We start from the raw sequence: 13,602 nt of genomic DNA, 5'->3' as shown, positions 1-13,602 counted from the left end.
AAGATCGTAGATAAATCATCTTCAGATTCAGAAACATCTAATCTTTTGGTAAAACTAAGAGAACTTCAGTCATCAATTTTTCCAGATTCTTGGATGACGAGCCATTTGGAGCAGTAGCTTCTTCTGCCAGTTTTCTCCATTTCGTGGCGTTATTCCTCATCTCCTTACCTTTCTCTCCCTCCATCAGCTCCTTAACAAGCTTCTCAACTTCATCTCTTTTGACATTATTATCAATCTCCATGCCAACTCCCCATTCATTGCAACTGTATCTACAGTTTGTTGGCTGATCTGCAAAGAAAGGCCAGCAAAGCATCGGCACTCCTGCCGACAAACTCTCTATTGTTGAACCCCAACCACTATGCGTCAGGAATCCTCCGATTGATGGGTGATTAAGGACTTCTTCTTGTGGACACCATTGTGCAATTAGACTTCTTTCTTTCGTCTCTTCAAAGAACTCCGGCGGCAGAATCGCTGAGTCACCGATAACCAAATCCCGCCTGATAATCCATAAGAACGGATGCTTACTATTAGAGAGGTCCATTCCAAACTCGACAAGTTGTTCTTGGGTCATAACAGTTATGCTTCCAAAATTAACATAAACAACTGAGTTGGGTTCGAAGGAATCTAGCCATGAGAGACACTCAACTTCTTCTTTCCATAAGTTGTATCCAACAGAGTCAAGATTTTCGTCTTGAATTGTATTAAGATGTAACTGAAGTGGGCCAATGGAATAAACACGAGGGAAGATAGAAGAAAGGCCAGTAAGCACATCTCTCTCCAATGCATCAAAGGTATGAACTATTACTGCGGAAGCCTTAACAGCAATCTCAGCACTTTCCATGGTTAAGTTAAAGAGCACGTCTTCTGAATTTGTAGTTCGAACAAAGCTTGGAAGATCCCTCAGTCGAATACCTCCCATACCTGGAATCCAGTCCACAGTGCTGTCCAAATAACCAGTTTTTAGGTAACTCTCGTCTGCAAGAACAAATAGTAGCATGCATTACTCAAGAATTGCATTTATAACACTAATAATAAATATATGCTTTAAAAAGTATATGTACCTTTAAGTGGCACAATACCCTTGTCCTTAAGAGCAGCATAGTGTTTAATTCCCATCATAGCAGAGGCAGACACCGTGAAAAACAATGCAAGAGGGAGTTCAAGCTCTTGAGCAGCTCTCACAGTAAACGTTGAAGTGAAACCATCTGCAATAATGCAAGTCAGTGGAGGCACATTCCTGGTAGAAGCAGTATCTTTAATCTAATTAACAAGTTCAAGAAATGGTCGCAACAAATTATTCATAACAGCTTCACAAAGAGAAACTATATCTTGGGAGGAATCTAGATCAGAAGGAGGAAGACCATCAGGAATGGTTTGGAATTGGAAGTCGGGGAAACCATCCATTGAATTGGGGCCTCGAGCATGGAGAAAACGGCTGTGATTAAACTCTTTCTTCTTCTACTGGACTTTACTATTATTTGACTTTTTTTTTTTTTTTTTTCTTCTCCATTGTTTTTCACCAATATATACACTTCCCTCCTTTAAAAGTTTAATATTATACTATTTTTTGCTTTCTGTTTTAATTTTTTAACATTTAAATTTATACAAATTTTATTATTTTATAAATATATTCATGTTCATTTGAAATAGCATTTAATACAACAAAATAATTATATTGCATACAAAATCAATGATAAAAATATGAAAAAATCTAAAATATAAAACTTATAAAACTATAGCCTATAACTAGAAAACAGTGTTTGTTTATTCATGAATTTGTTGCTTATTTTTTATATAGTATATGCTTTAAAAAGATAAGATGCATGTATAATTTTTATAATATAAATGTATGAAATTTTCTATTAAATTTAAAATGTCATTTTTTAATTCTTTTATTATATATATTATATTAGCATGTATAATTTTTTATAATGAATATGAGTTATATATTTGATAAATATCAAATGATACTTTGATTAATATGTTGCCAGTAGATAATGAACTAGTTGAGTATAACCTCTGTGAAAACTTATATTGTGATGAACCTGTTATTTTATAAATAATAAATCTATTGATTAATAGCCTATGAAAATAAATTTATTTTTATGCACATATGACATGTTTATTACTGGAAATTTGTATATTAGTATGCTAATTATATAAAATACATTATTAATAAAATCTATTTAATGAATTATATTTCTACATTATTAATTTTTATTTTTTATAATTATTATTTTGCAAGAGAAAAACAGATAGAAGAAAATATAGCAAAAGGAAATATTCAACAAGAAAAAACTACGAAGGCAGAAAAAGACTTAAAACTAATGAATCTAATGATGACAATATATATTGCGATGTTTCTTTGAGTAATGTTATTACGATCCGATCTGTATGCCCGTGACTGGCGCTAGGGAATAGGTAGGCTTAAGGTCACCGAAATCCGTAGTAAGCCTAACTAACCAAAAATCCAAATAAATGCACACCTAATTATATACTCTCAAACCAACATTTCACTCACAAATCTACACATGGTTAAATTAATCATCGAGCTAGATTTCTAGCAGTACCCTATAATTTTTAACAGACCAAATTAAAATATAAGATACTAAGTACATTACTGTGGAGAGTTTAGAATTTAAAAAAAATTAAAAATATAAAAGTAATATTTAATTACAATAAGCCCGAAGGAAGAAGGGAAGTCGGGCTGCAAAAAATGTGGCGGAAAACCTACCTGTCACCTGAAAAATTAAGAATTGAAACTGTCAGTATTGAGAGTGAGTTAAAATTATATATCTACAGTAAAATAGCCATATATATACACGTGCAATGGTTGATAAAATAATATAGTACATCACAAACTAATAAGTAAGTGTCATAGCATAATTTTAAATAATTAATTTTTAACTCATAAGGGACGAGCACTTCAGCAGAATCCTAACCCCAATACTGGCAGCCTTCGGCTCTCTTATTTCAATAGGACTGGCGCCCAGAGAGCGAAGCTCAACCAGGATCCTTAAATCCAGCATGGTCACTTGATTTCCAATAAAGCCAGCACCCAGAGAGCAACGCTCGACCATAGACTTTTTCTCCGATAATTAAATTCTCACAGCCTAGAAAGTTGTACTCGACTAGGCAAATTTCAAAAATATTCTTGTACTACCCATCTCTAATTAATACTAGTGTACACGCGGTCCTGATGTTATCCATCAGGTGGCATGTTCTACTACAACCTCATCCCGAGTCAATATGAAATCATAATATCGATATTACGAAAAATGATATATAAATAGACTATTAATTAATTACGTATTAAATAATATTGAGCATCACATAATTGTAGGTGTAAATTTAACTATTTAGATAAATAGTAAATATTTAATTAATTCCATAAAACGATTATTTAGATGAATAATAGATGATTAATCTAAACTTTATAAAGTAATTAATTGGATAAATAATAAATAGATAATTTAAATCTTTAAATCAATTAATTAAATATAGAATAATAATTAATAAGAATTTCCAATAGTGTACACTGTGAAAAAAAAATATATATATATATACACACGATAATAATACAAATAATTAATCGAAATTGCTATATAAAAATTAGGCAGGGCACATGTATAGAGGATATATGACTTTAACAAATAGTTCTGCCGCGCTTCGCAGTCTGCTCCTACACCTCGGATGGTGCTGACAGAACAGATGGATTATCTATTTATGAAAATAATTTAATTAATAAGATATTTTTAATTTTTCCTAGGCCTAGACTCCTTGATTAGACTACTTAAGAAATTTCAACCCGAAAATTCTATTAAAAATTCAGCAGAATATCCTCTAAATTCATTTACTCGTATAACGGGTCCAGAACTTACTAAAAATAATTCAAATATTTCATATTTATTTAACAAGAGTCGGACCACTAAAACTGTATTATTTTCCCGACTCTGTAACACAATCCAAATCACAATTCAAATAAAATAATAATTCAAAAATAATAATAATATTGTTTCCAATATAATCACACAATATTCCACATATTTAATTCAATTAATCACAACTTTAATTTACATAACAGAATATTAACTCTTTTTAAAATTAATCCACAGTAATTCTAAAATCAGGCTATTAATTAATTAAATAGTTTAATTAATTAATTATAACTAACAAATAAATACACAAAAAATTTTCTAATAACTTCAAAATAATTTTTAAAGTCTAAATAAAATTATACCAAGCCAAAATCCGAACTTCTGCGCGTCTGAAAAATACTGTAGTCCGAAAGTCGTACCATCAACGGTGTCAGATTTCGAATCCGGAAGATGTAAACGTCTTCACCCGAAACTCACAGGAAGTCACCGAATCGAGGCCCGAAAGATTTCAGCTGCGGCGAGACTCGTTCACTACTGCCGGCGGAGGAAAATCAACGGGGGAGGGCTGCCTTGAGGTTTTCAGGGTCCATGAGTCCATTTTCGGCGTTTGATTGGTGAAAGGACGCCAACAAGAGGCTGCTTCAGCGGTGGCAGAGGGGTAGGAAACTTCCTCCTTGCCGGCTGGAGGCTGCGCGAATGACGGCAACGGGTTAGTGACGACGAGGGAGGCCACGACAGGCGAGAAACGGAAGGCGGCAAGGGGAAAAGCAACCGGAAAAAGAAAAGAAAAAGTGCAAGGGAAGAGAGAGGTGGCATTTAATTTTCGATTGAACCAATTGGATCACGAGTTTGGTCGGATTTTTAAAACAATGATTACAACTAAATTATTAACTTTGCCTAGTTGCTTTCCACTCATTAAACATTTGATCTGCCAAGTTTTTTCTCCACTCCGACCAATTGATTTAATATTTCTAACGCTAGTAATTAGTGCACCTTGCTGGATAGCCCTTTGACGTATTTAACGCACCTTCTTCAAATTCATTTGCAATTCAATCTTTCCAAAGCATTAACAAGTATATTTTATCCTTTAGGGGTGGCTTAACATTTATTGAGGTTTTAGACAAGTCACTGAAAACGAAGCTTTTTAACTTTTAAAATTAAAACTTAATTAATATAGTAAACATTAGATAGTACATTTACTAAAAAGAGGATAAGACTTATGAGAACTAAAAAGAATTCTGTGCTACTATACTATTGATTTTTAGTAAAAAGAAAGAAAATATTATGAAGTCATTTTAAAAAATAGTTTGAGATTTCTTTTGAAAAATATGAGTTAATTAGCAATGAAATAAATAATTATATTTTTTCTTAGAAAAGGAATAAAAAATTATAAAATGGTGCTGTTATTTAGAAAAAGATATAATAAAAACTAATAGAGTTAATTATAATGTTATCATCACTAGAGCTAGTTTATGGTATGTTGATATATTTTATTTTTCAATTTTGATTTTGTGAACTAATCTTAACATATTCCTATTTTATTAAATTTTTTTTTCTCAAATTTAATTTAATAAAAATATATTTTAGTTTTTAAACTATAATATATAGGGAACGTTTATGAATGAACGATCTTTATAATTGAGGGGCCTTTAGTGGTGTATCCCAGTGAGCTACCCCTTGTCTTCTTATAAAATTATGTCGAATGCAACATGCATGACATGCCATATGCCAATATTAACGTATCAAATTGCAAGGCGCAAATAAGCAATAAAATGTCTTGACTTCTTTTGGCATGAAAATGGAGGATTTAGGAGTTTTTCAACCACAAATTCATAAAAGATATATACAAGTTTTGTTCTTTAAAAAGAAAAAGTGTATTAATTAGAATTGTCTAGCTCAAGGTATTGAATGTTAAAATGCTTACATCTCTATCACAAGATTTTATGCCCATAAGAGAATCAGCGGAATTTGAGATTTCTTGATTAGGGTGTTAATGGTGATGGATAGTTAGTGGTGGCAATGGTTGGAAGAGATTGAAAGTGGTTGGAGTCTTCATGTCTTAAACTAAAAAAGGGGAGAGTGATGTTTACTGTAAAAAAGACATTGGGCTTCAATTCTGGAGGGTGTGAACATCACCACATCTGTCTTCTTGTCAGAATTGAGCGGTGGCCATTGAGAAAACTTCTGAGATATAAAATTTCATGTGATACACAGAAAACTCAATTATATTATATCACATAAAATAGAGAAAAATAAATGAGGCTGATACTTGAAATGAGAATGGGAGTAAAAAAAAAGAACACAAAAGAAATGTAAATGTCTATCTTGCAGACCTATTTTGTAAGACATTAAAAAAATAGTAAAAGAAATAATGATGCCACAATTGTTAGAGAGAAATTGAACTTCTCTATTATAACATACTTCTAATTACACAACAAGCTTGTGAAACTGAACTTCTGTATTAGACACTTATTTATTTGTCACAAGACAGTAGATAAATCATCTTCAGATTCAGAAACATCTAATCTTATTTTATTTGGTAAGAGAACTTCATTCATCAAGTTTTCCAAATTCAGGGATGATGAACCATTTGGAGCAGTGGCTTCTTCGGCCAGTTTTCTCCATTTCGTGGCGTTATTCTTCATTTCCTTACCTTTCTCTCCCTCCATCAGCTCCTTAACAAGCTTCTCAACTTCATCTCTTTTGACATTATTATCAATCTCCATGCCAACTCCCCATTCATTGCAACTGTATCTACAGTTTGTTGGCTGATCTGCAAAGAAAGGCCAGCAAAGCATCGGCACTCCTGCCGACAAACTCTCTATTGTTGAACCCCAACCACTATGCGTCAGGAATCCTCCGATTGATGGGTGATTAAGGACTTCTTCTTGTGGACACCATTGTGCAATTAGACTTCTTTCTTTCGTCTTTTCAAAGAACTCCGGTGGCAGAATCGCTGAGTCACCGATAACCAAATCCCGCCTGATAATCCATAAGAAGGGATGTTTGCTATTAGCTAGTCCCATTCCAAACTCGACAAGTTGTTCTTGGGTCATAACAGTTATGCTTCCAAAATTAACATAAACAACTGAGTTGGGTTCGAAGGAATCTAGCCATGAGAGACACGCAACTTCTTCTTTCCATAAGTTGTATCCAACAGAGTCAAGATTTTCGTCTTGAATTGCATTAAGATGTAACTGAAGTGGGCCAATGGCGTAAACAGGAGGAAAAACAGAAGAAAGGCCAGTAAGAGGATCTCTCTCCAATGCATCAAAGGTGTGAAGGATGACTGCGGAAGCCTTAACAGCATTCTCAGCACTTTCCATAGTGAAAGTAAATAGAAAGTCTTCTGAACTTGTAGTTCGAACAAAGCTTGGAAGATCTCTCAGTCGAATGCCTTTCATTCCTGGAATCCAGTCCAGAGTTCTGTCCAAATAGCCATTTGTGAGGTAACTCTCATCTGCAAGCACAAAAAGTTGCACAGGTAACTCAAGAATTGCATTTTATAACACTAATAATGCATATGTAGTTTACAAACTGTATATACCTTTAAGTGGTGTAAGACCCTTTTCTTTGAGAGCAGCTAAATGTTTAAATCCCAAGATAGCGGAGGCAGACATAGTGAAAAACAATACAAGAGGGAGTTCAAGCTGTTGAGCAGCTCTCACAGTAAACGTTGAAGTGAAACCATCTGCAACAATGCAAGTCAGTGGTGGCACATTCCCAGAAGAGGCAGTATCTTTAATCTTGACAGCAAGTTCAAGAAATGGTTGCAACAAATTATTCATGACAGATTCACAAAGAGAAGATACATCTTGGGAGGAATCAGGATCAGAAGGAGGGAGACTATCAGGAATAGTTTGAAATTGGAAGTCAGGTAAGCTATCCATTGAATTGGGGCCTCTAGCATGGAGAAAACGGTTGTGATTAAACTCAGTATTGACAAAAGTAATGTGAAAACCTCTAAAGTAAAAAATCTTTGCTAATTTAAGCATTGTTTTGATGTGGCTTTGAAGTGGAAATGGGAAAAAGACTGCATGAGGCTTATTTGCAGCAATCTTGGAAAAGGCCATCTCTCCCCTGTATCTTTCTTCTCTCTTATCTTCACAATTTCCACCTTTCAAAGAACTCCTCCTCTATGCTTTTAAAGCAAAGGAATAAGGAACCAGCTTTAGCCAATACAAGACTGATTGTGATAGTGTTGGACTCTACCTTCCAATTATTGGTAAATAAAAGATTACCAATTACTGAATTCTTTGTAGGGTGTAAAGAGAGATGAATGTAACCATTATTTGTTTGGTAGCAGATGGAACAGTGGGGAATATATTTGCTTATAATTAGGTGGCAATTTGATTGAGATTTTTACATATATTTATAAATAAATTTATTAAAAAATAGAGAATTATAATATTAAAGATTGAATTAAATTGTATTTAAAATTATTACAACTTATATTAAAAGAAAAGTAATAATTTTTTAAAATTTTATAAACTCATTTTCTTACAATTTATATGTTCTGTTTATATTGTTTTACTTATAGGATATGCATCTATCTAAATTTATTAAATAATTAACATTTTATTCCTTAAACTTTGTTAGTTATTATCAAAAGTTGATAATTTATTATTAATTTAATATAAATACTATTTTAAAAATATAATAATCTCTTACTAGATTATTGCTTTAATTTCTTGCTCTACTGGGCATATTCTGTCAGTATTTTGTAATATAACAGGGCCACGAGAGACAAAAATAAAAATAAAAGACAACCTTCCCAATTGGTCCGAATACCCATATCATTGTCTTCATTATATACATCACGTTGGATAATTAAATATAACTGTAATCTGGTGGGTGGATTTAAAGGTAACGTACCAACCATTCCTATATATTTATTGCTGCTTCTGGTGAATGCCTTTTGTAGAGAAAAAACAAGAAAATATAATTGCACTCCCACCATTACCAATATTTGCTCTACTCATATTATAATCATTAATTATACCACAACACTGAGAAGCTCCTAATTGTTAATTGAAATTGATTAATACAATAATTTGATAATTGGGTTAACTAATAATTATTATTATTAACAATCTCGGTTATTTGGTTTTGATTTAATTCATTCAGGATGATCCAAATAGTGGGAGTGTTAATATTCTAGTGCAGTCGGTTCAAGAAAATAAATAAATTATAGAGCAATTTGGATGTCTTATTCTTAACTTTTAATTAGAAAAAATTTATAATTTACAAAATTTTTACTAATAAGAAAATTCATAGGATTAGTAATCTTTAAACCAAATCCTTAACCTTATTAGTATTTTATTTAATTATTTGGTGTCAACTTAAATAATTCAAGAGAGCTCCTTAAACCTGCAAATGGAAAACATGATGAAAGTTAATTTTTTACTTAGCTCAAGTATTATGAAGCTCCTTAATCTCATTTAATTGCTTTTTTTTTTTTTAAATTTTTTAAGTTCTGTTTTAATAGCTTTAATTTCTTTCAGTTTATATATATATAGAATGTAGCATCTTGGGACCAAAACTGATTACTGTATATGCCAATGAAGTCATGAACCCTTGCAAATTGTCTTATTCTCATTGAAAGGAAATGAATTTTTAATGTTGTTAGCATTATTGAAGGTGGAATTAATGAGTAAAGAAAATTTTGTTCGCACGAATTCTCCACGAATCATTATGAATATGTATAAAAGCAATAACTTGAGAAAAACTATTCTATTTGTGTAAATCTTATATATAGTAAAAAGTAATAGTCTATGTAGAAATAATCTCTATATAGTAATAAAAAATTCAATTTAGACTATTTATAAATAGAAATAAAATTTATATTATAATAAATTATAAATTTTTTAAATCTGTTCTAAAAAAATATTTCTGTGTATAGTAATATTTGTATATATAACTTTTAAAAAATATATTATCTTATATTTTATTTAATTATAGTATTATTTTGTCCCATCAATTTTATTTGTATAATATAACAAGATATTTATGTAATTTAATTTTGGTTGTTGTCATCTCACTAATAAAATTACATATTAAATAAAAAAATAGTACTCAAACTTCTATTAAGCTATAACTTTCTCATAATTATAAATTTTATTTGATTCAAGTGGATGACTATAAAAAGATTTTCTTATAATTATAATAAATATTCGTTATGTGAATATTAAAGAGTTTAATTATTAGATTTTACATGTCCTTGCATATTATTTTGCGAACATCATTAGTGATTTATTAATTAATATTAACTTTTAAATTGAGAAAACGAAAAAAAAACTCCTATAATTTAAGAGTTAATATTGGAAATAAATCCTATGATTTGGGAGTTATACTTCACAATTCATGAACACAATCCATTTTAGAAAATTAAATAAGACTTGTTCCTAAACTAATTACAGTTGTTGTATTCATATTTAAAATATAAAATTAAAAGAAAAAAATTACAAAAGTACATTAATATTAATATTTATTACACTGGAGTAAGAATCTGATTAGAGCTAGCTATAAATCAATTTAGACTAGATTAAATGTAGTGCAAAAGAAATACATGATTTACTGAGCTTTTTCCAGAAATCGAATTCTAAAAAGCAGCTATAGAAAAAAAAAATAAGAAAAAAAATAAAATAATTAAAAAACCAAATGGCAAAAGGCAATATGAGATTGTTACTTAGTGTTAGATAACAATAAAAAAAATAAAATATTATCGGAAGGTCTTACAATTTATTTAATTTGTTTTGATTTATATTTATTAATAATTTAAATATTAGTTAAGAATATTTATAGGATGTAGAATCTATTAGCATAATTCTCAATTTTATAAGAAAATCAGTTAATTAACTAATAAAAATTCTATGAATATAATAATTGGCACAAATAAGTAGCTAAATACACCAGGAACCTTTCCAAATCTCACTAGAACCCATTACATAGGAACTAAGAAAAAAAAAAAAAAAACTTTGGTAAAAGGTTGAATTAGCTAAAGAAAAAAATTGTAATCGACCCTCTAATAATTAATATATTCCATGAATTGTATAGTAATTATATAAATATGGAAATATATTTTCATTTAGAAAAGATGATTACTAATAAAATAACTTATAATAGCAGGTTATTTATCTTTTTATTTAATAAAATTTTTAATTTGATATTGAAGCATCATGATCTTAGGAGATAGATTTTTACAAAAAAAGAAATTGGAACTGTTAGGTTGGCACCGTTGTTTCAGACAAGACCCCTTTCGGGAGGGTGAAGCAGCCTTTGCTTTGCCACCTCTCTGGCACCTGGAAGATTCAAAATCTGAATCAAGATATTGAATACGACACCATAGAAAAAGTACTGACAGAGTACCCACAAAGCAAAAATTAAAGAAGGCAACGTAAGCAAATATATTCTTTCAGCCTAGAGAACTCACTTAATGTTCTTATCTTCTTAGCTAATTATCAAATGTTATCATCATTCCTCTCTTTTTCTTTCTTTCTTGCAAGAACTGAATAATTGCCTATCTGACTAATAGTATAAATAATGGAGTCCAACGCTAGCAAATAGAGACTCCTATGAACTAAAATTGGTTCCTTTTCCTTTAGTCTAAAAATCAGAGAGGCGGAGTCCTTTGAGCGGTGGAATTGTGAACCTGAGTGAAGAAAGATAATGAGATGGACTCTTCCAAGAATGTTGCGAATAAGCCTCGTGCACTTTTTATCCCTGCTCCACTTCAAGGCCATGTCAACACAATGCTTAAATTAGTAAAACTGCTTTATTCTAGAGGTTTTTGCATACTTTTGTCAAGAGTTTAATCACAATTGTTTTCTGCATGCTAGATGCCCCAATTCAATGGACGGTTTACCTGACTTCCAATTCCAAAATATTCCTGATGGTCTTCCTCCTTCTGATCGTGATTCTTCCTAAGATATACCTTCTCTTTGTGAATCTGTTATGAAAGATTCTTCGCAGTCATTTCTTGTACTCCTTGTTAAGATTAAAGATACTCTTCTTCCATGAATGTGCCTCCATTGACTTGCATTGTTACAGATGATTTCACGTCAACATTCACTATGAAAGCTGCTCAAGAACTTGAACTTCCTATTATACTGTTTTTTTTTTACTGTCTAAGAGACCTTCCAAGCTTTGTTCGATCTACAAATTAGAAGATTTTCTCTTTAACTTTATTATTGATAACTGACCAAAATATAGGCTGACCATGAAAAAACATGCCGACCAGATAAGATATAACACCCCAACTCAAACTTCCCATTGAATAGCAATATATATATATATATATAACTTTATAAACATAATTTACTACTTAGTTACAATATACATTCATACAATTTAAGTGGCATGACATACTTAATATATATAAGAAATATTTATACAGTAGTTTAATTCACACAAGTTCCCAAAATGCCCCAATGCTTTAGATAACTCCTCTGGCCCACCTGATAATATTGACTGATGCAAAAAGAGCAATGCACAGCTAAGGCTATCTACAACTGCACTAACCTGAAAAAAAAAAATTGCTAAGGAATGAGCTAGCGACTCAATAAGCATTTAATTTACTAAACTATAGTATATTAGGCTAGAATTATCAAATCTTTATCAATACAGAAAATTATACCAACACTTAACTAACAATCACAAAATCAACCATTTCAGTTATTCTCATAAACATATAATTTCATCTCACGTAATGCAAATAATCTCAAACTCAACCAAGTCAAATAATTCAATTCCACATTATTTCTATCAAATTAGGATCAGATGACTCATCCTTACATTTCCTCACATTTTTAAATTTCAGTAACCACTTGACAAGACTATCCGGCTCGGGCCTTGCCATCTCACATACTCGGGTAGCTATCCGCCCGGCTTTCCCGATCACACAATATCCATACAAAACTCATCAATCCTTAATCACAATCATTTCACTTCACAACACATCACAATCAATTCAGTTTCACAACACATCACAATCAATTCACTTTATAACAAGCCAAAAACATAACTAATATCAACTCAGTCAACCAAGAAATTATCAAGTAATCAAACAGCAGTCCCTACTCAATATACACAAAGTTTAGTCTATTAAATACTTACCGAAGTTATAGGATAACAAAGTAATCCTATTCTTTTCTCTTACCACTTCCTTGCCTTTGGATGAACCTATTCACATATTCAATACAAATACAATTCAATCACAAGGCATAAATATATATATATATTTACTATCAATAAAATATCACATTTCAACAAAATAACATATATTCTAGATATTAATATGATGCATGAGATGAATGACAACAAATCAACATATTTGTTGATGAAGGCAGCTTGTAGGTACTGAATTAGAAATTACACAAAAACTTATGTACAATTAATAAAAATCTCATATTTTCCAGAATTATACTTCCATTTTTATAGAAACCATAGCAGAAAGAATCACCTCAAAATCATTGGTATAGAAATAGTTATGGCATTTTCTATACAGCTGCTCAAATTTCCATCTAAACAGAACAGAAAAAAGTTTCCTATTAAATGACCAATCAAACAAATGAATTTTCTGATGAAACTCTCCAGATATAAAGTTAACATTCTAAAGTTTCTATAGACACTAATTTTACTCAATTTGAACTTTTCTAGCTCAAGTTGTGAAACACAAAATTAGCAACAAATTTCTGAATCCTAAGCCCGATTTCTGCTTAAAACA

General features: G+C 31.0%; 1 protein-coding gene, 1 long non-coding RNA gene and 1 pseudogene across 2 annotated transcripts; all 3 read right to left on the bottom strand.

Moving 5' to 3' along the window:
• Positions 1-22: 22 nt before the first annotated feature.
• On the bottom strand, positions 23-3,080 carry LOC125369844 (annotated as a pseudogene).
• Positions 3,081-6,212: 3,132 nt separating this feature from the next.
• LOC8268038 (7-deoxyloganetin glucosyltransferase) lies at positions 6,213-7,951 on the bottom strand. Its single transcript, XM_015725959.3, has 2 exons — positions 7,426-7,951; positions 6,213-7,338 (listed from the first exon to the last, which is right to left on the bottom strand). The coding sequence occupies exons 1-2, from the start codon at positions 7,949-7,951 to the stop codon at positions 6,359-6,361; spliced, it is 1,506 nt and encodes a 501-aa protein (XP_015581445.2). The 3' UTR covers positions 6,213-6,358.
• Positions 7,952-11,260: 3,309 nt separating this feature from the next.
• Positions 11,261-12,392, bottom strand: LOC112536515. Its single transcript, XR_007215666.1, has 3 exons — positions 12,335-12,392; positions 11,743-12,032; positions 11,261-11,608 (listed from the first exon to the last, which is right to left on the bottom strand). It is a non-coding gene; the product is annotated as an uncharacterized LOC112536515 (long non-coding RNA).
• Between the last annotated feature and the right edge of the window lie 1,210 nt (positions 12,393-13,602).

This window comes from Ricinus communis, chromosome 4, assembly GCF_019578655.1.
Source record: "Ricinus communis isolate WT05 ecotype wild-type chromosome 4, ASM1957865v1, whole genome shotgun sequence".
Lineage (NCBI taxonomy): Eukaryota > Viridiplantae > Streptophyta > Magnoliopsida > Malpighiales > Euphorbiaceae > Ricinus > Ricinus communis.
This window is presented reverse-complemented; position numbering and strand designations above follow the sequence as displayed.

What these genes read in the sequence shown, in the direction of transcription:
- LOC8268038 (XM_015725959.3), bottom strand. Translation starts at nt 7,951, where the DNA reads ATGGCCTTTTCCAAGATTGCTGCAAATAAGCCTCATGCAGTCTTTTTC. An exon ending in GGGTCTTACACCACTTAAAG is followed by an intron (nt 7,339 to 7,425) that starts GTATATACAGTT and finishes TTGTGCTTGCAG; the next exon opens with ATGAGAGTTACCTCACAAAT.